Raw genomic sequence first — 23,438 nt, forward strand, 5'->3', positions numbered from 1 at the left:
AGTGTTCCATGAGCACTTGAGAAGAATGTGTATTCTGTTGTTTTTGGATGGAATGTCCTATAAATATCAATTAAGTCCATCTTGTGTAATGTATCATTTAAAGCTTGTGTTTCCTTATTTATTTTCATTTTGGATGATCTGTCCATTGGTGAAAGTGGGGTGTTAAAGTCCCCTACTATGATTGTGTTACTGTCGATTTCCCCTTTTATGGCTGTTAGTATTTGCCTTATGTATTGAGGTGCTCCTATGTTGGGTGCATAAATATTTACAATTGTTATATCTTCTTCATGGATCGATCCCTTGATCATTATATAGTGTCCTTCTTTGTCTCTTGTTATAGTTTTTACTTTAAAGTCTATTTTGTCTGATATGAGAATTGCTACTCCAGCTTTCTTCTGATTTCCATTTGCATGGAATATCTTTTTCCATCCCCTCACTTTCAGTCTGTATGTGTCCCTAGGTCTGAAGTGGGTCTCTTGTAGACAGCATATATATGGGTCTTGTTTTTGTTTCCATTCAGCCAGTCTGTGTCTTTTGGTGGGAGCATTTAATCCATTTACATTTAAGGTAATTATCGATATGTATGGTTCTATTACCATTTACTGAATTGTTTCGGGTTGTTCTTGTAGGTCTTTTCCTTCTCTTGTGTTTCTTGCCTAGAGAAGTTCCTTTAGCATTTGTTGTAAAGCTGGTTTGGTGGTGCTGAACTCTCTCAGCTTTTGCTTGTCTGTAAAGGTTTTAATTTCTCCATCAAATCTGAATGAGATCCTTGCTGGGTAGAGTAATCTTGGTTGTAGGTTTTTCTCCTTCATCACTTTAAATATGTCCTGCCACTCCCTTCTGGCTTGCAGAGTTCTGCTGAAAGATCAGCTGTTAACCTTATGGGGATTCCCTTGTGTGTTATTTGTTGCTTCTCCCTTGCTGCTTTTAATATATTTTCTTTGCATTTAATTTTTGATTGTTTGATTAGTATGTGTCTTGGTGTGTTTCTCCTTGGATTTATCCTGTATGGGACTCTCTGTGCTTCCTGGACTTGATTGACTATTTCCTTTTCCATAATAGGGAAGTTTTCAACTATAATCTCTTCAAATATTTTCTCAGTCCCTTTCTTTTTCTCTTCTTCTTCTGGGACCCCTATAATTCGAATGTTGGTGCGTTTAATGTTGTCCCAGAGGTCTCTGAGACTGTCCTCAGTTCTTTTCATTCTTTTTTCTTTATTCTGCTCTGCAGTAGTTATTTCCACTATTTTATCTTCCAGGCCACTTATCCGTCCTTCTGCCTCAGTTATTCTGCTACTGAGCCCATCTAGAGTATTTTTCATTTCATTTATTGCCTATTTCTTCTTCATTTGTTAGGTCTGGTGGGTTTTTATCTTGCTCCTTCATCTGCTGTGTTTTTCTGTCTTTTCATTTTGCTTACTGTGTTTGGGGTGTCCTTTTTGCAGGCTGCAGGTTCGTAGTTCCCGTTGTTTTTGGTGTCTGTCCCCAGTGGCTAAGGTTGGTTTAGTGGGTTGATGTGTTGTCCTTTCTTAACATGTTTTTCTGGTCATCATGGTGGGGTCTTGGGAGGTTGATGTGTGCTCTTCCTGCCATCTTGAGCCAGAACCCTGGAGCCTGTCTCCTGAGACTTGAAGAGGTAGACATGCCTAGTTCATGCTGAGCAGAATTGGTACAAATGATTTACTTCCTCCCTTACACTGGATGGAGACATACCTGCTGATTGAATGAAAAGTAAACATTTGATAATTAAAAGTTATGTTTTTATTTTTCTGATACTGCAGAGCAAACTTTGATATATATGCAAATATTGGATACAGGAAAGTTCAGTAGCTTTAATTACAGCAGAAGCTCAGATATGCGGACACTCGGGCGCGTGGGGAGACCTGGCTTTCGTGTGGCCGTGCGCCCTGGCGCCTGGCGGTGACGAGTGCCCGCTCTGCTCACATCTGCAGGCCGCACGGAAGTGGACACAGGCTTAACGAGTGCTTGGCCACTCTTGGTGACGTGGAAGGTGATTGGCATGTCCTCTGTCAGGCGCGTTACGCACGTGGGCTTTCCTGCCCTGAGGGTCATTGGGATGACGTGTCCCGCCAGGACAGCATCTCAGGGAGAGGCTGCGCACGTCTCGCGTCACCTAGCATCACCGCCGAGGGGTCAGGGCCAGCGAGGGAGCAGCTAGCGCCGTGGAAGTGGAGCTGAGGCCCCGGAAGTCTACAGAAGGCAGATGGGAGGGGCAGTCGATGGGGTGTGGAGGCTCCGGGGAGCACTTTCAGCAGCATGAGCAGAGACACACGGTGGAGGTTCGTGCCAGGGAGTTGCACGCCCGACGCGAGGCTCAGGCTGGTTGTCCAGCCTCTGAGCATCTGTGAACCGGGCGGCGGTGGTTCTCAGGATCATCCTCGTGAAGTGTGTCATCCGCTGACTGGACAGAGCAGGCAGGTGGTACGCGCCAGTTACTCATCATCATGGTAAGAATACTGGTAAGATAGTATCACTAACGAATTTTTAGTTTCTAAGTCTGAATATAGCCTCAGGATCCTCCTCAACACAGCTGTCTGACAGCAGTGCCGTCGACGGGGGCTGGGACAGTGGGGAAGCCTGTCAGCTGTCCCTGGTGTGGTGTGGCCAGAGAGGGTTGGGGTACTTGAGAGAACACCCCCTTCCTCACAGGTCTCTGGGTTCAGTCATCCACATCTGCAGAGGTTTTTCTGGGATTGCAGGGTAGCTCTTTCAGGAGCCCCGTCTTTTGCGGGGGGTGTATGCTAAACCAGTGACTTGGGGTGGCACTAGAACCAGAACTCTAGGGGTGAAGGGGCCTTTAGCCTTGCTGGATCCTACGTGGAGCTGAGCAGAGTCGCACGAGTAGTTCCCTTGGCCCCCAGGATGCCGGGCGTGGGCCGAGCCAGAGGGAAAGCCCACGCGGGTTTGGCCTTAATGTAAAGGCCAAAGGCAGCCAGTCTCGAATAAGACTTAAGCACAGCCATGTCTGCCCTTTGATCTTTGGAGTAAAGTCAGTGTCAGTAAAGCTGACATGATGACACTTTTTCTTGGCTATGATTATAAAAGCAATAAAGTACTTACTGAAGAAACTTGGAAAATACAGAAAGGAAACTACCCATAATTTACCTGTTGTTAACACTTTCCTGTTCTTAGCAGAGCATATGTCTCTCTGTTATTTTTAATGCTACTTTAAATGTGTCACAAATGTGTCATTTTTGTATGTTTGTTAAAATCTCACACTAGATAAGTGATTCCTCCTGTCTTAAAAAGCTCTTGTAAACAATTTTTAAAGATGGAATTGATGTATGTTATTTCCTAAATAACTAGGGAGAGATGTGTACAACTTTTCACTTTCTGTAAGCAGCCCATAGTGCATATTTCTGCATGTTTCTGTATGTTGGGTCACTTCCTGAGTGTGGCTTCGCAGCCCTGTGGCTGAACGTCAAGATCGAGAGCTGCACAGCTCTGGGTTTGAGTCCTGGTCGTGGAATCTTGGGCCATTTACCATCTGTCTAATGAATAGTTTCCTTAAAATCTGTAAAATGGAGAAAATATTGAATAATACTTGCCTCAAGGGCTATTTGGGAGACTAAGGAAAGCGCTGGTAATATGGATGGTCGTGTGTAGTATCTCAGGGTGGTCATCTTCTCAGGCTCTTAACACATACTGCTTCCCAAAAGATTATCCAGCTCACCTTCACGAGGGTAAGCATCTGGAAACTACGACAGAGGATATAGCTGTTTTCATGTCAAAAATGATCCGGCTGCTTGAGCTAGCGAGCAAGGCCGGGCCATCCTGCTTTCAGACTTGGCGTTTCCCTCCAAGCACCGTGGCCTGCGGGGGTCTGTGCTGTGGCTGCCCGGCGAGGCTGCGTGGCCGGTGGCGTGAAGCAGTGCACGGGGCCCAGCCAAGTGCTTTCTTGGCCCTCCCGGCCGTGAGCTCCTCCAGATTGGGGGTCCTGGAGCGCACTGTGGGTTCCGTAGGACACCAGTGCTGGGGGGCTGAGGCCCACTGGTCGTTCTTGCCCATGATGGGTTGAGGACGTGCCACGTGAGTGGGGTGCTTCCCTCTAGGTTGCTCCAGCTGTCCTGGCTCTTTTGCTGCTCTGAGCCCTTTCTTTCCTGGGCTGGCCGTGGCCTGGGCCCGGAGCAGCAGTGCCCCCCCGCCCGGTTCCCGCCGCCGCCTCCTGTCTGTCACTCAGCTCTCAGGCCCCTCCCCGTGCAGCATCTTCTCTGAGGGCCTCCCTCTCCCGTTAACATTTTAGAGGCTCTTTAGAGGCTCTCTCGCTCTAGAGGAGGAGCTGTGCACAGGTGGGGCGCCGCGGGAGCGGAGAGAGGCTGAGGTGCAGACCCCGCGGGCAGGCTGATGGGAGCGTTGGCTCAGCAACAGGAAGGAACGCTCTGGAAACCCACGGGCTTTCTGCTTTGCAGTTTCAGTCCGCTTCCTCACACTTTTGAGCTTGGATTATGAACAACCTTTGAAGGTCTGATTCAAGACTTTCTAAATAGTGGTACAGACGTTAATGGGCCTATAACATAATTAAAAAAAAATGATTTATAATCAGCTCATTAACTGTGTCAGGAAGTGGGAGCTTTAAAAAGGATCGTCCATCCCCCAAATAGAAGTGATTCAGTCACCCGCTGCAGGTCTCGCCGGTCGCTGCCAGCAGCCCTTCCGTGCAGCCGGCGGAGAGGCAGCTGCAAACTCGGCACGTCTGGGCCGCCGGGCGCGCGGACTCGCTGTCTTAGTGAAAGTGCGTCCACGCGGGCTTGAAAATGCACCGTAGAACTCCAGGAGCTATAACTCCAAATACTTGCCCCAAGCCGTTGTTCTGGCAAAAATGCAGACAGTGAACACTGTGGAGCGGAGGGGAGGGAGCTCCAATTTCTGAGGGACCGCTGGCTTTTTAAGGCTTCTGAGGGTTTTAAGAAGACTTGGAAGGAGTAGGAGAGGGAGAGAGTCAAGTAACAGTTGAAGTGAGTTTCTGGTGTCTTCCGCGGCACTTCACATTGTAATCCAAAAGCCTGGTTTTCCACGAGCGCTTGGAGTCGATCGAGCAGGTTCCTGGAGGGTGTGGAAGGGAAGAGTGCCTCAGGCAGGGTCAGCAGTGGGGCGGGGCCCTGGGGACAGTGGGCTGGGAAAGCTGGATGAGCTAACACTGGAGAGCACAGCTCTTACTTACAGGACTGGGTGCTGACACGTCTCGTAACCACATTGGAGGAGGTTGCGTTCATTCATGTGGCTTTTCTGTTCCCTTAAAGCAGTGAATGAAACCTGACCTCTGACCACGGCTTTCCTTAGAAAAAGCTGCGGCGATTTCAGATCTAGGGGAGGGGGCAACCCTCTGTGCTTCCCCCTTGCAGACCCGCATCAGTAACTGCTTGGCCTGTTAGCTTTGCCCCTTTTCCGTCCACACTGTTTTATTTTAAATATATGTCGTTGTCCTCGCTTCTGGTCCCTGGTGCCATTGTGTCTCTCACCTGCTGTACAGCATCTGCCTGTCCTCCTGTGTGCGTACAGAGATGTCACCGTGGAACAACTTGCAGGTTGCGTTGGGCTGGGAGTGGGAGAAGGAACGGCTTTGCCTGGGGCTGGACACCGAGGCTCCCAGGTGAGAAGGCAGGGAAACCGGGGGTGGGGGGGCGCCACTTCCCCGGGGCCCCCCCCTCAGAACCAGCCAGCCTTCCCTGGCTTCGGTTCAGATTTAGACAGAGTCGGGAACCCTGCAACCCTGCCAGCCCGACTTCTAAAACTGAAAATCATCCTCCTGAAATGGGTCATCTCTTTTCCTGAATAGCTTTATTAGCTATGAAATTAGATAGTTTGGTTTTCTAGCTTAATAATCCATCTTTTGCTCTTTAAAAAAGCTCATTGAGTTGGATTTCATAAATGTTTACAGCAACCGTATACCAGCTGCTGAGGTAGATACGGAAACATTGCTGATCTTGATAATTTGGGACCAAAAGCAAAAATTAATTTGGGACACGTACTAAAAATTGAAAAGTCAGTCATTACCTTTTGAGTGGGTTTGGCCTCTTACAAGAGAGCGATTGTAAATGAGAAATGTCTTTTTTCATTTTTCAGTGAACTTTATTTTCTACTATCTAGATTAAAAGCATGCTTGTTAATAATGTTCAGAAGTTTGTTTTCCAGTAGTTTCATGATGAAAACTAAAATGCACTGAAAACTCTGGTCTCACCATTTTCATCCTTCTTAAAATAGCCAGGAAGTGAATCAGTTCAGGGCTTGTGCCACTGCCTTGTATCAATTTGAGATTCTTCCAGATTGACTCTCAGAGTTGCCTGTGGTCTGTATGGGCCAGTGGCCAAGGCTAGAGTGTCTCAGAATCCACTGCTCAGAGACAAGGCATCAGGCGTGCTGCGCTTTCCCGCCTCTGCTGCCTGCAGGGTTCCTTTTGCACACAGACAGCAGACCTTCCCCACCGTGCCCCACCTGATGAGACCACTTGAGAGGCTCAAGCCGCCACCACACAAAGCCATCCAGAGTGCCGCTCCTGCGGGCCTTATCCCTTTAGGGCCCACGGTGGCGTGGGCACTCGGATCCTCAGCTTAGGATGAGGGCTGCGTTGTGCGGAGGTTTCCAGAGTTCGTTCTGGGCCTCGGGGCTGCGAAGTGGCCGCACGGGCCTTACATGCCAGTGGGTCCTCTCTGTTGCTCTTGCTGCCCTCTCCCCACAAGATGCCTTGTGGTCAGCTTCTGATTCCCATATTTCTTTGGATGTGAGGTGCTATTCCTTGCAAAAACCCAACCCATTCGAAGTTGTCTTTTTTTGCGGGGCAGAAATATTGGGTTGGCCAAAAAGTTCGTTCGGCTTTAAGTAAAAATGAGAGATGCCTTTTTCATTTTCACCAAGAACTTTATTGAACAACATATTCATTAACCGAGCGAACTTTCTGGCCAGCCCAATATAAACTTCATCTAGACAACTTCCCACAGATCAGCCAGCCTAAAGAGATGCACCATTATGAAATGTACCATGAAGAAAGAAAAATATTTAGTTTTGCATTGATTTGATGCTCAGCTATTGATTGAAAGATGCATCCCAATTTTAGACATGTTGAAATGTTAAGGAAAAAAGTACATTTTTGTGATGACGAAAGAATAGTCTTGCTCAATTCCACAATTACATCAGTTACTTTGGAAAATGCTCTAATCAGGCACCATTGTTACTAACATCTTGTCGGGCTCTTAAATCCTAGTTTCGTAAATGGAGCAGTGAGTATGTGTTTAAATTATATCAAGCACTGTAATGCTTAGTTTTGACAGACATGGCTCTTATTTGTCCACATTTAGCCCTAAGATTCTAAAACGTTTGCTTAGAGAACCTTAGAGAGCCCCAGGACCAGGGTGTGTTTTTAGCCCTTGTCTCCCTTGGCAGGTGTGTGGGCAGGGTGCACTCTCCCCAGGCCCCCAGGCGAGGCCTGTGCCCCCGGGGGAGCCTCCCCTCCTTCCTGGACGGAGGCGTCTCGTCTCGCAGGGTGGAAGGAGTGAGGGTCCCAGAGGGGACGTGTGGTCCTGGGGCCGCCTGCTCTGCCCGTGCCGAGCGCAGCCGCACAGCCGTCGGGGTGGAGCTGAGGGAGCGGCGCGGCCACGAGCCCCACGTGGCTGTTGGGACTGAATTAGCGAAGCTGCAACCTGAGGCCCTCGTCGCAGCAGCCACGCCTCAGGTGCCCGGTAGCCGCCTGCAGAGCGCTGTGCCGTCACGGGAGCCCTGTCCGCAGCCTGTGCCTCCCCCCCTCCCCCCGCTCCGCGTGGATTTTAGGGCCTGGCAGGGGTGCCGGCACCGGGTACACCGAGTACACCGAGGGACTTGGAAACCTTGCTGCTGTTTAGGGGCGGGACGGGAAGCGTGGCGTCAGGGCTTAGAAGCCTGACCGACTTGGTGTTCTTTTTTTTTAAATTAAGCGATCGGTATTCACTGTTAAAATTAGGAGATGAATACAAGCAAAAAGAATTTAAAAATTACAAGTAACCTTGTCATCTAGAAGTACAGTTGACTTTTTTTGTGTTGTATTTAATGTTTTGTTGTTTCCAAATGTTAAATTTAAGCAGTGGTGTAATGAGCATCCTCTCGGGCAGTTGTTCTCTCTCTAAAATGTATCGTCTTTTCTCCTTTGCACTTTTAAATTCATACATATGATGAGTACATTCTTGTAAAAACCCAAAATTCCAGCAGCGCCCGAGTGTAGAGCAGGAGGTGGCCACTCTCACCAGCTCATCCGTCACCTGCCGGAGGAAGCCCGGCCGCCTTGGCACGTGGGCCTCTTAGACCTCCTGAGTTACGTGCACGCGGGGCGTGTCTGTCACCTGTCCGTCAACGGAGCCTCCCCTTGCTCTTCTCGGTGGGCGGACGGCGCCCCGTCCTGACCCACGGCCCTACTGCGAGCGTGTGGGTGTGGGGGTCTGGAGCCCAGGTGTCCAGGCGTGGGGTTCCGGGCTCAGCGAGGGATGCCTTTCTTTAGCCTTGAGATACGTTGTCAGCTGATCTCAGAGCGTGAGGTCCAGTCCGAGGGAGGCCTGGTCTTTCTGAACAAGTCCTTCCTGCTTCTGACATGCGCACTTGACGTTTGCTTTTTAATTTGTTTACCCTCCGCATGTTTTTTGTTAGAATTTCTTGGTAATTATTTGACTCTCTCAGTCTTTGCGTTGTGCTTGTCATTTTTGTGTTGGAGTCTGGAAAGGCCTTCAAGTTCGAGATAGCTGATGATTTCCCTTGCTGCTTTCCCCTGACTTCTTCTATTTGATGTTTTCATTTAGTAATGTAACTGTGCGTCCGTGTTATGTTTTCAAATGTAGAACAAGGCAGGAATCTAACTTCATTGTTTTCCCGCTGCTGTGTCAGGATTAGGCTTGGCTACAAAGAGTGAAAGTTACAGAGCGATGGTGCCCTGACTCCAGGGGACCAGCCCACCTCTCCCTCTGTTGCCTTTCTCAGCCTCCTTGCGGGGATCACGGTTCCGCAGGCCCGCCACAGGCCAGCACGCTGGGACTGGGGAAGGGGAGGGGAAAGGGCTGTGGGAGCTCTCCCCTTAGGAAACCCTCCGAGAAGGTCTCCCCAGGGCCTTCGGCTGGGGCCTGCGGTCACCTGCCATCTGCAGGGGCAGGTGGTCCCTGGCCTCGTAAGTGGCCTTGGGCCCTCCAGGTGATCATCGTTCCTGCCGGTTTTGAGACACCACCTCTCTGACCCATGATAGAGGAATTTCTCTGTGATGGTCACAGCATAGAAATTTCCTTGGAAGATTTGGAGACTGAAAGCTAGTGGGGTGACGTGAGCTCTAGGAGATGCGGTGACTAAATTGTGAGCCATGGAGGAGACTTGGGTGTGGTTTTATGTAGAAGTCTTGTCAGGTGTGAGATTCCTCTGAGGTTCTGATATGTGAGAAGAGTAACTGTCCTCGTCTTCAAGTAGAAAAGATCAAAACTTTTCACTGACATAATTCAGCAAAGCACGTTGGAGAACCGAATGCGTGTGTCTGTTCAGTGTCGGGAGCAGTGGCTGCACACGTGGTCGCTGGCACTTAGTGTGCAAGTGTGCTGTCCTAACCATCATGGGTCGTTTCTGAAAGTAATGAAACTACTTGTAACGTGGTACTGAGTAAATAGTCCCAGCTGTTTTATTTAGCACTGTTTACATTTTTTTAAAAGGACAGTTGGCCATTTAAGTAATTTCTGCTAACAAATCAAGTTGTCCGGTACAGGGGTAAACTATTTCTTGGATGTTGATTTTTGATGACATTGTACAGGGAAGGTAGATCTTAAGTGACAAAGTCATAAGCAAAATATGCGTTTTATCAAAACTTGGTTCATCCCACACATACTGGTTGAACGCTTACCACGAGCGGGCGCTGAGATCAGGCCTTTGCTCCTGGAGGTCACCTTTCCGGGACAGAGCCGGGCTGTGGGCGGGCGGGCGGATGCTGCTTCTCCCAGGCAGGTGCTGCTTCTCCCGCCTGCGGGCTCTGTTGGGGCTGCCCCACCCTTCCCAGCCCTCGGTGCTTCCTCTCTCCTCTCGGCGTTCCTTCCACCAAGAGCCTGAGCCGGAGGAGGCAGCTGCAGGGCTCTTTGAATCTGCCCGGGCCTCATGATGGTTGTTAGACCGTCTCGTGTCTTTCTGCTGCACCGATGGTGTATCACCCTCCAGAGCCACGCGGTCCTCAGGTGGCCCCAGCGGTCACACAGCGCCTCGCGCCGGTCCCTGCTTGCCTCGAGGAAGAGCCTGCAGGGGCTGGGCCAGAGCCGCCCTGTCCACCCAGGCCGCCAGCAGGATCCCTTCCGTTCCCAGAAGGCAAAGCAAAAATACTCTTCCTAATGTTTGTTACAGCCGTTGCTCATTTTTAGATGCAGTTTAATACAAATTTCAGGTAGGCGTTTCATTAGTGTATCTTATTGGTGGAACCCAACGCTGAAATCGGGAGGCGTGTGCTCCGCTGGCACTCCGCTCTGGGACGCGGGCACGCCTCGGCCTCGTTACTCATCTCTCCGGAATCGGGAGGGGAGGCGTGCTTGCCTGTCACAGAGAAGGGGCGCCCTTCTCTGTGACAGGCAAGTCAACAGACATCTGACGAGACTGACACTGTCACACTGGGCGGTGTCTGTGCCTCCCGGGCGCTGGGGACGGGCCTCCTGGGAAGCTGATGGGCGACTTTTCATGTTGCTCTTTCACATGTGACAGTTCTCTCCACCCTGCAGTCACAGATTGGCAGTGACATTTTGGCAAATCGGAATGGCCTGTTTCCTAGATGCTTTAATGTGTTACATTTGTGGGCTGTGGATAGGACTTTGCCACGCCAGGTTTGCTGTTCTTCCGTTCTTCCGTGTCTCCGGGCCAGTTGCCTAGGTGCTCTAGGCCATATCCTTATTTGACGTCTCTATACTTCTGTACTCCTGGTGTTATCAGAACAGTCCTGAGCTGCAGGAGAGCGTGTGCGCTCAGTGCTTTGATGGACTGACTTCTCAGCGAGGTGACAGCTGGTCCAGTGGCACAGGCTGTTGCCCCGAGGAGCCCTGTGCTGTCTCCTGACAGCCGCCCGGTGACAGTGTTACTGCCACTTGTTAACAAGGGGAGGTCCCTGGCGCGGTCGCTAACGTGACACATCGGTCCTGCTGACGACATTGCCGAGTGCTGGGAGCCACGGGCCACGCCGCCGACGTGACGTGCCCGCCGAGCTGCTGGAAGAGATGCGGTTAAAGGCTTAGGATGTAGTTGGCGCTGGGTAGTTGTTGAGGTGTTAGAAGCTCTACCTGATAAATCGTGGAGTTGGGTAGATATTTTGGAAAAATGACTGCATTTGAATGTTGCATGACTTTCTACCATTTTGGGTTTACTAAAACTGGGACTCATGGCTGAATCAGCGGCATGCTTGGGGTGAAGTTCTGCGTGATTTTTTTTAAAAAAATTAAACGTGGTAACGTCAGGGCTCCAGTCAGCGATGGCCTCACTCACCTTGCAGATGCACCGTGAGCAAAGGCGTCGAGCGTTTATTTCCTGTGTGTGTCCCATGTGTGCTGTCAGTGGCTTCGAGTGGCTTTTAAACTGAGTGTTAGGGTGGTCGCTTCGAGTGAGTAGCGGGGGTGGCAGTCCTGAGGGTGAGAGAGTGAGGTTGGCCTTAAACAAGAGCCGAGGGGAGGTGAGGTGTTAGACATCCTGTCCTTAACCTTTGTCGCTTGGCCCTGGAAGGTCCTGTTAAGTGTTGCCTGCTGTCGGGTGGACTGTCTTGCTAGCTGTTGAGCTAACATGATAGTATTATTGAACAAATTTCATTTTGTCTTCTCTTTTCCTTGCTAATAATCAAACTTAGAATGGAAGCAGCTAGATTGGACTTGACGTAATTCCTAGGATCGGGTTATTTGTTTGCCCGTTTTTAAATCCCTAAAAGTAACTGAGGGCGACCTGTCCTTCCTTCCTGGGTCTGCGGCCCAGATCCTTGGCTGAGACTTGACTCCCCGTTGCCACCGCCGGGGAGCGGCAGAGACGTGAGTTTTGGGGCAGGGCTGTGAGGCAGCTTTCGAGCCCGCTCCTTTCTCCTGAAACCATTGCTTTTTAGACATTTGCTAGGAAAGACCGAGAGGGAGAGAGGGCCGAACTGACTCGTGTCCCGCACACCTTGGTGCCGGCCTCCTTGCGGGAATCTTGAGGGGGGATGCGCCGGTGCTGAGTTGAGTGGGGCTTTCTGCCCGAGAGATGTGGTCGTGGGCCCTGGGTGCTGGGTCCAGGGTGTTGTCCGCTGGTGGGCCAGGCAGACCTGGCTGTTGAGACTTGGGGCCGCCAGGCTCCCAGGGACACGTGTCTTCCTGGCCTGGCCTGTCTCAGACCCTTTAGTGAGGGTGCCCATGAGCGCAGAGCACAGCCCGGACAGGGTGAGAAACCCACTGGGTTTCCTTGCGCTGCCTCAGTGGGATCACCCTCCATCTTTCACGGATGGAGTTCTCTCAGTTCTTTCATGTAAAGTCCCTGAAATGTTTGTTTTGAATAAGCCTTTAAATGCCAGCTGAAAGTTTTGATATTTATATCAACAAAATTCGCTCGTGTTACTCTGTGGTGCTAAACCGAACCGTGGAATTTCATCCACCACAGAGTGTTCATTTCATTATATACTTTCAGAGGAAACAAGAAACTGGATTTTAAGTGGCCAGAAATATATTTTAGTGTCATGCTGATCTAATAGCAGAATGAGAAATGTGGTTAAGTTTAATTGTAACTCTAGTGTGTTTCTCTTTTGTCCGCTAGACTTCATGAGGAAATAATTGACTTTTATAACTTCATGTCCCCTTGTCCTGAAGAAGCAGCCATGAGAAGAGAGGTGGTGAAAAGGATCGAAACTGTGGTTAAAGATCTTTGGCCGACGGCTGATGTGGGTATACCCTTTGCACTTCTGTGTCGCTACAAGTTCATGTCAGGACCCTGTGGCCGCCTGTGTCTGTGGGCCTGAGCAGACGTGGCCGAGGCCATGCGTCCAGGTTCCAGGGGGTCCTGAGATGGGTGGCCGCCCTTACCGAGGAGCTGGTTAGAGACGCACGCGCCCTGACCCTGCCCAGTCAGAAACCCTGGGCCTGCCCAGGTGGGATCTCGGCCGAGCGTGGGTGGTTCTGACACCTTCAAGTGTGAGGACCATCGGCCCGAGGGAATTCCTTTTTGGAACAGTGTGGTTATTTTTCCTGGTTTAAGTTTACCTTAAGATTAGAAGATTTACCTTTTCCCTGCATCGCTCATCACAGCGTGTGTTCCGTTTTGTGAAACTACACACTGCTTCTCTAGAGAGCGAGCGCGTGCGCGTTGAGATGCGGTCCGTGGGCCCTGGGAGCGCGGGAGCAGTGGGAGATGCCCCCGGCCGGCCCCGGCCTTCCCCTCCTGGGCACGGTGACACACAGCACTCTCGGCTTTGCACTCTGGTGCCCTGGGACAGAGCCCTGCCCTGTGCCTTCCGCGGGCTTGGAACGGGCTCTCAACAGGCCCCGGCTTTGCGGGCTGTGGGCGAGGCCAGGAATTGTTACGCCCTTTAGTGCTGAGCTGTTGAAGGTTCCTTTTCGGGGCTGGAGTTTACCTCACAGACCGAGAGGAGTTCGTTTGACCTCTGGGCCCTCGCAGCAGCGCGCGGCGTGAGAAGGGCCGGGGGGCGGGGGGTGGCCGTCCGCGCGGCCGCGTCTGAGGCGCTCGCTCTCTTGCAGGTGCAGATATTTGGCAGCTTCAGCACGGGCCTCTATCTTCCCACCAGGTGAGGCCCAGCTGCGCCACCGCGTGGAGGACCAGGGTTGGGTCTGCATAGGCGGGTGGGGTGTCTGCGCGCGTGTTAAGGCTAAAGGAGGTTCCTTGCATTCAAAGCTAAGGCTAGAGACGCCAGCGAAAGGAAGAGATGGTGGAGCACGAAGGAGAGATTGCAGGAAATAAAAGTTTAATGACTGTTACGGTAATTGACTGCTTTGCATTCTTCCTCTTGCACTTAATGTGGTGGGATACAGAGCGCCGGCTCCTGGGAGCCGGAGGAAGTGAGAGCCGTGGGAGCAAGTGCAATAGAAGGCGGTCTGAGACTCTTGGATTTGCTTTTGAAAAATTCATCTTACGTTTTAATGACGGTTCAAGCAAACTTCTACTTGAACAGTATTTTGTAAGGATTTTTATCGGATAGAAAAACGTCAGAGAAGTTTGCATTCTAAAGCCGTTCTCCAGTGTACCCTCGTCAAGGACTCTTCAGTGTCTTAGTTTTATGTGCATCGTTTTATTAAAAGCTTATATTCTCCCAAGCCACTGTTAACGCTTGGAGACTAAAGAGGCCACAGTCTCAGGATTTGGGTTGGCGTTGGCAGGGCCAGCGGGGAACTGGACGGATTCGAGGTGTCCAGGAGCCCGGGCCAGCGCAGCCGTGAGGGCCTCGGTTGCCTCGGGGTGCGGGAGCTCGGTCAGCGTCTGCTTTCCACCTCTGTTCCGAGTGGCTCGTCAGCTGCGCTCTCTCACCGAGCGGGAGGGGCTTCCGGCACCCCGTCTGCCTCTCGGAGGACCTGCGGGCCTGCGCCGGGGCGCCGTCGGCCGGCCGGCCGTGTGCGCTGCCGTGTGGGGAGGCGAGCAGGGCTCACACTCGCTTTTCTCCCACCCAGCGACATCGATTTAGTGGTCTTTGGAAAATGGGAGCGCCCTCCGCTGCAGCTGTTGGAGCAGGCCCTGCGGAAGCACAGCGTGGCCGAGCCGGGCTCCATCAAGGTCCTCGACAAGGCGACGGTAAGCGCGGGTTCTGGGGCCCGTGCAGGGGCTCTGCATGCCCGCGGGCAGCCCGCGTCCCGTGGGGTTAGCTGACGGGGACAGCGGTTTCTGGCTGCGTGTTTGAAGACTTCCCGACTTGTAGTGTAAATGCGCTTGTATTTTTTTGTGGTTAGGAGTTCAGGCTGAGAATGTTTAGACACCATCTGCAGTACAAGTTGTGAGAGCACCAAACTGTTCCTGCTCTAAAATGTACGATGGGGTCGTCTCTTATGAGGCCGCGTAAGGAGAAGATATTAACACCCGAAACGAGACAGATTCAGAGGCTGCCTTTTGTGGAGAATGTAGCAGGATGATTAGACTGTGGCATTTATTACGTAGAAAAAGATTACCATTTGCCAAGTTATACTTCAGAGAGAGAAACTTGCCTGTTCCTTTCGTCGTTCCAGAACTGTACCTAAGTGAAAACTGCTTCTCTCGCGAGAAGATGAAAGATGAGGCGGCTTTTGAGGCGTGGGCCCAGGTTCCCCCTAGTCCAGGGCCGCCGACAGCTCAGGAGCTCCGTGTCACCTGCCCGTGTGGGCTGGTTATCAGAGTCTCGGCTCTGCCCTTCTGTGGCTCTGCCGTTTGTCCCGTCGCGTTGGCCGCTCGAGAGTGCACGGTGGGTGGCTGATGGTCCCTGACCAGGCCCAGGCGTCCTTGTTGAGTGTAGAGCAGCTGAGGAGGCTTGGCCTGATTGTCCTGGGCTCCAGAACTCTCTGGAGGACAGACCATATGCTGAATAGATGCTTCAGGAGCTGCGTGGTCAGGTGGCCTCGTTGCTGTCACACACCCCCTCAGCTGCTGGCGGCCCGTCGTAGGCCGAGGAGCAGGGTCCACCCGCTCTTCTCCATGAGTGTCAGCTGTTGCCAGGCAGCCCTCTCTGCCGGCAGCCTCACCGGCATCTCATCACGGGCTCTGAGCCCAGCGTGAGAGCTGTATTTAAGGTGAAAACTGGTCTATTTTGAACAACCCCCAGAAAATAAGTATTGCAGTGTTACTGCTAATCTCCAGGATCTGGGGCTTCGACACATGAGCGAGGGGGAGGGGGGGAGGGAGGGAGGGAGGGAGAGAGAGGGAGGGAGAGATGTGTGTAAGGCAGGAGGGTGCCAGGAGTGATTTGGGGAGAAGAGTCCGTGCGTATAGAAGAGGCTTCATAGCTGTGTCCAGAGGTGCTGGGGAAGATGCTCGCTCCTGAGGAGTTTACCACGTCCGGGAGGCATGAGCCCTTGACCATGGGCTCCTTCTGAAGCAGTTTTGATCGGTTCTTTGGGAAAGTGTTTCGTTTCCTCTGCCTTCTTGGACCTCGCCCTGCCTGGTGGTAGAGGTGATCTCCAGGAGAGACTGTCACCACCTGCTGGCCTGTCCCTCTCACACGTGTCCTGGGCAGTTTGCCCCCAGGTGTATATGTTTCAGAGCCCAGAGCAGGTGTGCACTGAAGACCGTGTTCCTCTGCTGACTTCCAGACATTTTAAACCTTTCGTGAGACCCCGATTGTTTTGGCGGAGGGAATGTCCTTTTTTATTCCTTAGAGGCTGCCTTTTTTTTTCTGGAAGAACACAGTTTTGTGTGGGGCAGGTGTGGTCTGAATGGTTGCTTGGGCAGCTTTTATGAGGCCGGTTTCGAGTGCCTTTTGGTGATGATTCTTGTTACTGAGAGTATTTCCGGAATAGCCTTTTATTTGATTTTCAGAGAAAAAAATTGTTTTTAAGTTAAATCGTCTTAAAGAGTGAAAACGCAATGTCCTTTTTTATTCCTTAGAGGCTGCCTTTTTTTTTCTGGAAGAACACAGTTTTGTGTGGGGCAGGTGTGGTCTGAATGGTTGCTTGGGCAGCTTTTATGAGGCCGGTTTCGAGTGCCTTTTGGTGATGATTCTTGTTACTGAGAGTATTTCCGGAATAGCCTTTTATTTGATTTTCAGAGAAAAAAATTGTTTTAAAGAGTGAAAACGCACGGTAGAGTTGTTTGGAAAAACAATATCAGTACAAAATATAATTTAAAAAATGGCTTTAAAGTTACTTGGAATGCTTTCAGAAATTCTAGCAGATGTGATCTGGGGACCAGAAGCTCCTCCCATCGCCAGGCCCTCATGGTGGGACAGGGCCTTAGCTGGCTTCCCCTCGTGGTAGGCAGGCTTGTGGAGCACAGGTGCTGCAGAGAGCAGGTGGTTGATGCTTGGTCACCAGCGAGGCGCCGGGTCAGGCCGGCAGGGCCGGGCAGAGATGAGCACTAGCTGTTGTCATATGGGGGGGTGGCCTTGGGGGCTCATGGGGTTGATGCTGGGAAAGTCCCTTTTCTTCTCATCTTTACAGTCCTGGGGTTCATCATCTCTAAGCCCCTTTTGTGTATAAGGAGAAAAACCCTCTGTACAACTCGGGAAACATCTGATGCCTGACCGAGGAAAACGTTGCCTATTAAAGCACAATTTTCTGTTTTCTAAAGCACAATTAAATCTTTGCAGGTACCGATAATAAAGCTCACAGACCAGGAGACGGAAGTTAAAGTCGACATCAGCTTTAACATGGAGACTGGGGTCCGGGCAGCAGAGTTCATCAAGAATTACATGAAGGTGCTGTCTCAGCAAGTTAGCACAGTAAAAACAAGGGGGTGGTAATCTTTAATGAGAAAGACTGCAGCAGTTGAATTTATCCTCCAGTACTATTTCTAGAGACACTTTGAAACTACAGAGCTGTTCTGCAGATTTGTCTTCCTTGGCTGACCATTTCATATACTTGAGCATTATTTTAGAGCGCTTGGTTGAAATATTCTTTCTAGTTATTACAAAACGACCCTCGCTGTAGCTCAGCGTGCCTGATTGCAAGTTGAGTGCATCACAGTGGAGGGTATGTAGATTCGCTTACTTTGGGTGGTCTGTCTCAGTGCCCAAGGATGGGACGCATTCACTGGACTCTGACCAGGTGTGTGGTCCAGTTAAATGGAGAGTCCTTCCCTCCTGTTGTCGTGGAGGTGGCGAGGCAACCCCAGCACCATCACCTGGACCCTGCCTCTGCCCACGGTTTCGGGCCCACGCGCCTCCAGTGCTCCCCTTCCCTGTGCACCACCACGTGTGTCTGAAGGGGCATTTCTACGCCGGCAGAGCAGGAAAAGCAGCAGAAGCTTCCACACCCCCCCACCCCCTCCTCAGCCCTTCTGCCCTCCGCGCTTCGCCCTGCGTTTGGCGATGTTGCCTCCTGCCGGCCCCCTGGCTCCTCTCACGGGTGCTTCTGAGTGCTGGCGTTTGCACACTGCTGCACACCCACCCGCAGAGCCCTGCGCTGGGCACCGGCGGGCGGGGAGATGCTGGGAGGAGATGCTCATTCACTCCCCAGCCCCGCCGGGCTTGGGGTCTCCATTGCAGGCTCCCCACCTCGTCCCTGCTGAACCCTAACCTGGGGAGGGGCCCCCCAGCGGGGCCCCGACGAGCCCCTCACGTAATTCGTTCTCAGGCCCCTGCGGTGAGGATGATTGGCCTTGAGCCTTCCGAGGGTCGAGAGGATGAAGTGAGCCCCCTGTCTGCCATGCGGAGCGTGCTGTGTGAGAAGTCTTCAGAGCTATAGAGTCTAACCAGATGATGTTTTTCTTTTGGAATTTACAGAAATATTCATTGCTGCCTTACTTGATTTTAGTACTGAAACAGTTCCTCCTGCAGAGGGACCTGAATGAAGTTTTTACAGGTGGAATTAGCTCGTACAGCCTAATTTTAATGGCCATCAGCTTTCTACAGGTGAGTGTGCTTTCTCTCGAGAACCCTTGACCCTGAGGCTTCCGTGGGAGTATCCTTCCTTGACGTTCTTACGGGTTGGTCCATGGGTTCCAGCTCCTTGCTCTTTTAGTATTCTGTTTTGGTGTGGTAGAAACTGACTTCTAATCTTCATAATAAAACTCTGTTTTGATCAATACTTTTTCCTTGGCTCCTTCATAGCTTATTTTTGTATCCGATTTAACTGTTGGAGGGAGGGCTTATCTCCTTCTGTCAGTCGGGTGTATATTGATCTAACCTTGAAGAAACACTTTATATTTAGAAAAATTTCGTGCCTCGAGGGACAGTGGAAAACTGTTTTTCTCGGTCCTTGACTGTGATTTATACTGCAAAATATGTCTCAGAAAAATAGTTGGCTACCACAGAAGGTAAAAAAGTACTGAAGAGGGCTTTTTTTCCTGAGTGATGAAAAATCAGTATTTTGTCTTTAATTATCTGTTGCCCTTATTTTGTTGAGTACCATGGAAAAATCAATCAAGAGAGAACCTAAGTATTAAATGCCGTGATGCAGTGATAAACTATACTTACACTACTCTTTAGACATATATTCTCTAAGTTAACGGAGACATGAATCGCCCCGTTTACATTTACTGGAACGAAGGACTGCGCCTGTGTTCTAGTTGCACGGCACCGTCCTCCATGTTTATCAGCAGGTTTGCATTTGTGGTTTTATGTCCAGAATTTGGTCATTTTTCTCCATGTCATTAGTACAGCTGACAGTAGGAGTGCTGGTCACAGCGCCTCTCACCATGTTGATTTCCTTGGCGTGTTTTTGCAGAGGTGCTGTAAGAACAGTGAAAATGGAATTCTGCACCCATTTTCTTACCGTTCTAATGCCACTGCCTTGGCCTCCCCTTTCACCTCGGAGATGCTGCCCTTGTAGCCGTTCTTCCCGAGCTTTTGGACATTATTTTGAACAGAGCACAACGTTGTGCACTTAATTTACCTCCTCCCGCTTTCCTGATTGGAACTATTCCAGTAGCCTTGTAACGGACCGCTGCCCACTTTCCTGGTGCCGGGCTCCCCGTCTGAAGCGACCGCGGAGGCCGCGCCTGGCGGGGCAGGGTTGCCACGGTCCCCTGCCCATCGCTCGGGGCCTTGCCCGTCCTTCCTCAGAGCCGTGACTGCTGTAGCGTCTGTGTTCGTTTCACGGCTCGTTGAGGTCAGGAGGCCCAGCCTTGCCCCGGGTGGGCTCTCAGCTGGATGGCTTTTGACTAAGGCCAGGAAAATAAGGAAGGGAGAAGGTAAGGCAAAAGTAAGAATGCAGCAACGTGCCTTTGAAAACCCTGAAAACACCTGCAGGCTTTAGAAACCATGTTTCCTGAGGAGCCCTGTGTTATGAACATTTTTAGCCCTGGTGCTCCTGCCAGGACTCGGACTTTTGCGTCCTTGTGGACTCGACCGTCCTTTTCTTCATTGCCGCTGTCCAGTGTGACTTGCTGTGGGAGGGCAGTGCTGTCTGCTCGGTCCAGCAGCACGGCCGTGTGTGCTTACGGGGAGCTGGCAGTGTGGCTATAGCAGACCAGCAGACTGAATGTTTAATTTGTTTGTTTTAATTCGTGTAAATATCAGTACTCACATCCGGCTCGTGGCCGTCACAGTGGGCAGCGCAGGTCCCTGTTGCTCACATCCGTGAGCCTCTTATTAGTGACACTTGGGTGGGGTCAGGAGGCAGGGGCTTGGAGCTGCAGAACGAATCCACGACCTGCTTCAAGAGAGCGTGTGTGGAGCTGAGGCTGCCGCGCCCGCGTTTGCCCGGGCAGGGGTGCGCGTTTGCCGTAACTCGCGGTGCGGTGCTGGCTGCCGTGCACGGTTGACATCACCCGTTTGCCGTGGCGCTGTGGGACTGCTCAGTCTCGCACTGCCCCCTGTTGGCTGTGTTTCAGAATAATGCAGTTGAGATTAGAATCTGTGAAAGTACCTCCACCATCTAGGTGACTCTAAATTGTGCAGAACATGGTCCACTTATTTATCAGTGTTTGGGAATTTGCGGTTCATCAGACGTCTGTGTAGGAGGTAGCTGTACGGGTTACAAATTTCAAAGAATGAAAGTATAACTTAAAAATTCAGATGAGACGCTTTTATTTCTTTTGAGCGCTCTTGATTGACAAAAGATACCCAGGCTCTGTCGGTGCCTCCTGGCTGCCTCCGCGAGTGTCCTCACGGCGCCGGTGAGCAAGCGAGGGCCACCGATGGTGTGCGTCCTTGGCCGGCTCGCCGACGCCACCGCGCGCAGCTGTCCGTACAGAGTGACCAGAATCCGTACAAACCGTGGATGCCTTGCTTTTACAGTTGCATCCAAGAATTGATGCCCGGAGAGCTGATGAGAACCTTGGAATGCTTCTTGTAGAATTTTTTGAACTCTACGGAAGAAATTTTAATTACTTGAAAACTGGTATTAGAATAAAAGAAGGAGGTGCCTATATCGCCAAAGAGGAGATCATGAAAGCCATGACCAGCGGGTACAGGCCGTCGATGCTGTGCATTGAGGACCCCCTGCTGCCTGGTAAGGACCCTCGCTTTGCACTCGCCCCAGCGTGGAGGCGTCGCGCGCCAGCCGGGTGTGGAGGGGCGTCCGCAGGCCCCCGCCCGCTCCCCCCACCAGCCGAGGGCACGTGATCTGATGCAGGTTCCTGCTGTACTCACAGAGTTAATGGTGGCACGTTCACAGTTCGTTCTTAATGCTTCTAATTAACGTACTGTAAAGTGGCAACTTTGTTTACTTTCTGTAGTCAGAAAAACGTAGAAAGTGAGAATTAAAAAAAAAAAATTTATTTTTTCTGAATAGCAAAGTGTTAGGTATCCATCGTAAACCATCTGCTTCCCAGAAGTTTGTCACATAGAAAAGTGAAGTATGCCATAATCCCCTCCCTTTTGATGTGTTTTTCTCCAGTTTTCCATACGTGGATATTAACATTGATTGTTGCCTCCTTGTTAGTTGCGTGGCGTCACGTAATACCAACAGACTGCAGCTGGTCATTTTATTTAAACAGTGCACCCGAGACCCCTTTCCTGAGTACATGGGGAGTGGGAGTGTTGGTTGTAAGGGCTTCCTCCTCGAAGACCCTGAGGCGGGTTAGGGTGCTTTACACCCACGCCTTTGGTGACCGTCTTTTAAATCTTTGCTGATCGGATGAGACCGTGCAGTACACGTTGGCACGTACCTTACAGTTCTTTAACGATGAGTGAGGTTAAACACATGGTTACTATCAATTGCACAAAATGTTTATCGAGCATTTATTAGGTGACACACTGTTCTTACTCTTGGTGATAAAGTCAGTGGCAGACGAGTGACAGGAAAGGTGGTGGAGATTGTTAGCTCCAGGTACACTGCCCTTTGTGTTACTTTTTGTGTGAGCTCATGTGCTTTGTCCATCTGTCTGCTGGACTGTCCTCACTGACTTTGTACGGTCCTCCGTGGGTCAGGGAAGCCTTTCTTTGTTGACATGCTGTACTTTTGTCTCTTGTGTCTGTATTTGGTATTTTTTATTGTTCTGCTCCTGTATATGTTTTCCAACATCCTCAGATTTATGATTTTTGTTTTGTTTTGTGGCTTCCGGGGTATGAAATTTATTTCTTAAAAATCTTTTGAAAGATTCTCCTCTGTGGTCTGTAAACGCTGTGGTCCACACAAGTGCTTATCCTTCAGCCCAGTAGGACAGGTTTCTCTCACCAGTTTGTCTGTTTGGAACAGTTAAATGGCAGGCAATTCCTTGGTCTTCAGTGTTTGCTGAAATATAACTGAAAAATGAAAAGCCACACAGTTACTGGGTTACATTATTATTAAACCTGGAAAGGAGACAATTCCGGTACTTAAGGGTATGTCTCCTAAAAAAACACCCTCACCCGAATTGTGAAGAAGGAGTTATGCGTAAAAACTAAAATTGGAAACTGCCGTTCTTAACCAAAGTCAGCTCCTTGCCTGTGGCTCACTTGCCGACTTCAGTGGCGGCTTCATTTTTATTCGCCGTCCACCCGAGAGTTCGGCCTGGCACCTTCTGTCCTCGAGGGTTTGCTCCTGCAGGTCCCCTCAGTGCTGACAGGTGCGGGGCTCAGGCTGACCTGTCCTCTCGGTCAGGCCCTGGCAGTCTGGTTAAGGTTGTGCTTTGGCTCCGTTGAGCTTTTTGCCATCCGGGGGGGGGGGGGACCCTGCCGTTTGAGGGACTGTCACTCCGTCTCCATGCATGACAGCTCCTTTAACGGAGGTGGGTCCTGATCTGTTGGTGAGATGGGCCCTCCGGCCGGAACGCCCTCCGCTTCCCACGGCGATGGGCGCTGTGCACTTCCTGGTGCCCGATCCGGCTGTGCTGGGGGGTCTGGAGGGCGTTTCAGGGCTGGGGGCCCGTGTGGGAAAGGCTCACATGAGAGGACCACGCGGCTGGGTAGCAGCTCCCATGGCAGCCTTTCTGTTTCAGGGAACGACGTGGGCCGGAGCTCCTACGGGGCCATGCAAGTGAAGCAGGTGTTCGACTACGCCTACATCGTTCTCAGCCATGCCGTGTCGCCGCTCGCCAGGTCCTATCCCAACAGAGATTCCGAAAGGTAGCCCCGTCCCGGGTGCCGCAGCCTCTGCGGCACCGGCGCCCTGGCCTCTGTCGTGTGTTGATGGGTGTGCCACCCTCTCTTGGGAGAACTGGGAAATACTGGTAAAGGGAGGCCTTTCAGGAGTTCAGGATGGGCATCGTGGTCAAGGGTGGAAAATTTTTTAATTTAGGGAGTTAACATTTTCTCAGGGTGCTAGTTTTGGGGAGGTCATTTCTGGCTTTTAAAGCTGCGGCACGTGGTGCTTTTTCTCAGGCCGTCTTCGAGATGTGGGCGCTCAGCTCCGAGGGACACGTCCACCCCGCGCCCTGGCCCCTTCCTGCACACTTGTCCCCCATTCCCTGTTTTGTTTTTTTTTTTTTTTTGGGGCCCGGGGCCTCTCACCGCTG

The 23,438-nt window shown here is 51.2% G+C and overlaps 1 protein-coding gene across 2 annotated transcripts in view; it reads left to right on the forward strand.

The window, feature by feature from the left end:
* The window catches only part of TENT4A (terminal nucleotidyltransferase 4A), a 49,051-nt gene that overhangs the window by 17,488 nt on the left and 8,125 nt on the right, over positions 1–23,438 (forward strand). For both annotated transcript variants that reach the window (XM_024122735.2, XM_024122739.2), the window contains exons 2-8: positions 12,747–12,870; positions 13,685–13,731; positions 14,609–14,729; positions 17,209–17,316; positions 18,343–18,471; positions 20,800–21,013; positions 22,923–23,049. In XM_024122735.2, coding sequence (XP_023978503.2) covers positions 12,747–12,870; positions 13,685–13,731; positions 14,609–14,729; positions 17,209–17,316; positions 18,343–18,471; positions 20,800–21,013; positions 22,923–23,049 — 870 coding nt within the window. The remainder of the gene's footprint in view (positions 1–12,746; positions 12,871–13,684; positions 13,732–14,608; positions 14,730–17,208; positions 17,317–18,342; positions 18,472–20,799; positions 21,014–22,922; positions 23,050–23,438) is intronic.

The sequence above is a fragment of the Physeter macrocephalus genome, chromosome 8 (genome assembly GCF_002837175.3).
Source record: "Physeter macrocephalus isolate SW-GA chromosome 8, ASM283717v5, whole genome shotgun sequence".
NCBI classification, from domain to species: Eukaryota; Metazoa; Chordata; class Mammalia; order Artiodactyla; family Physeteridae; genus Physeter; species Physeter macrocephalus.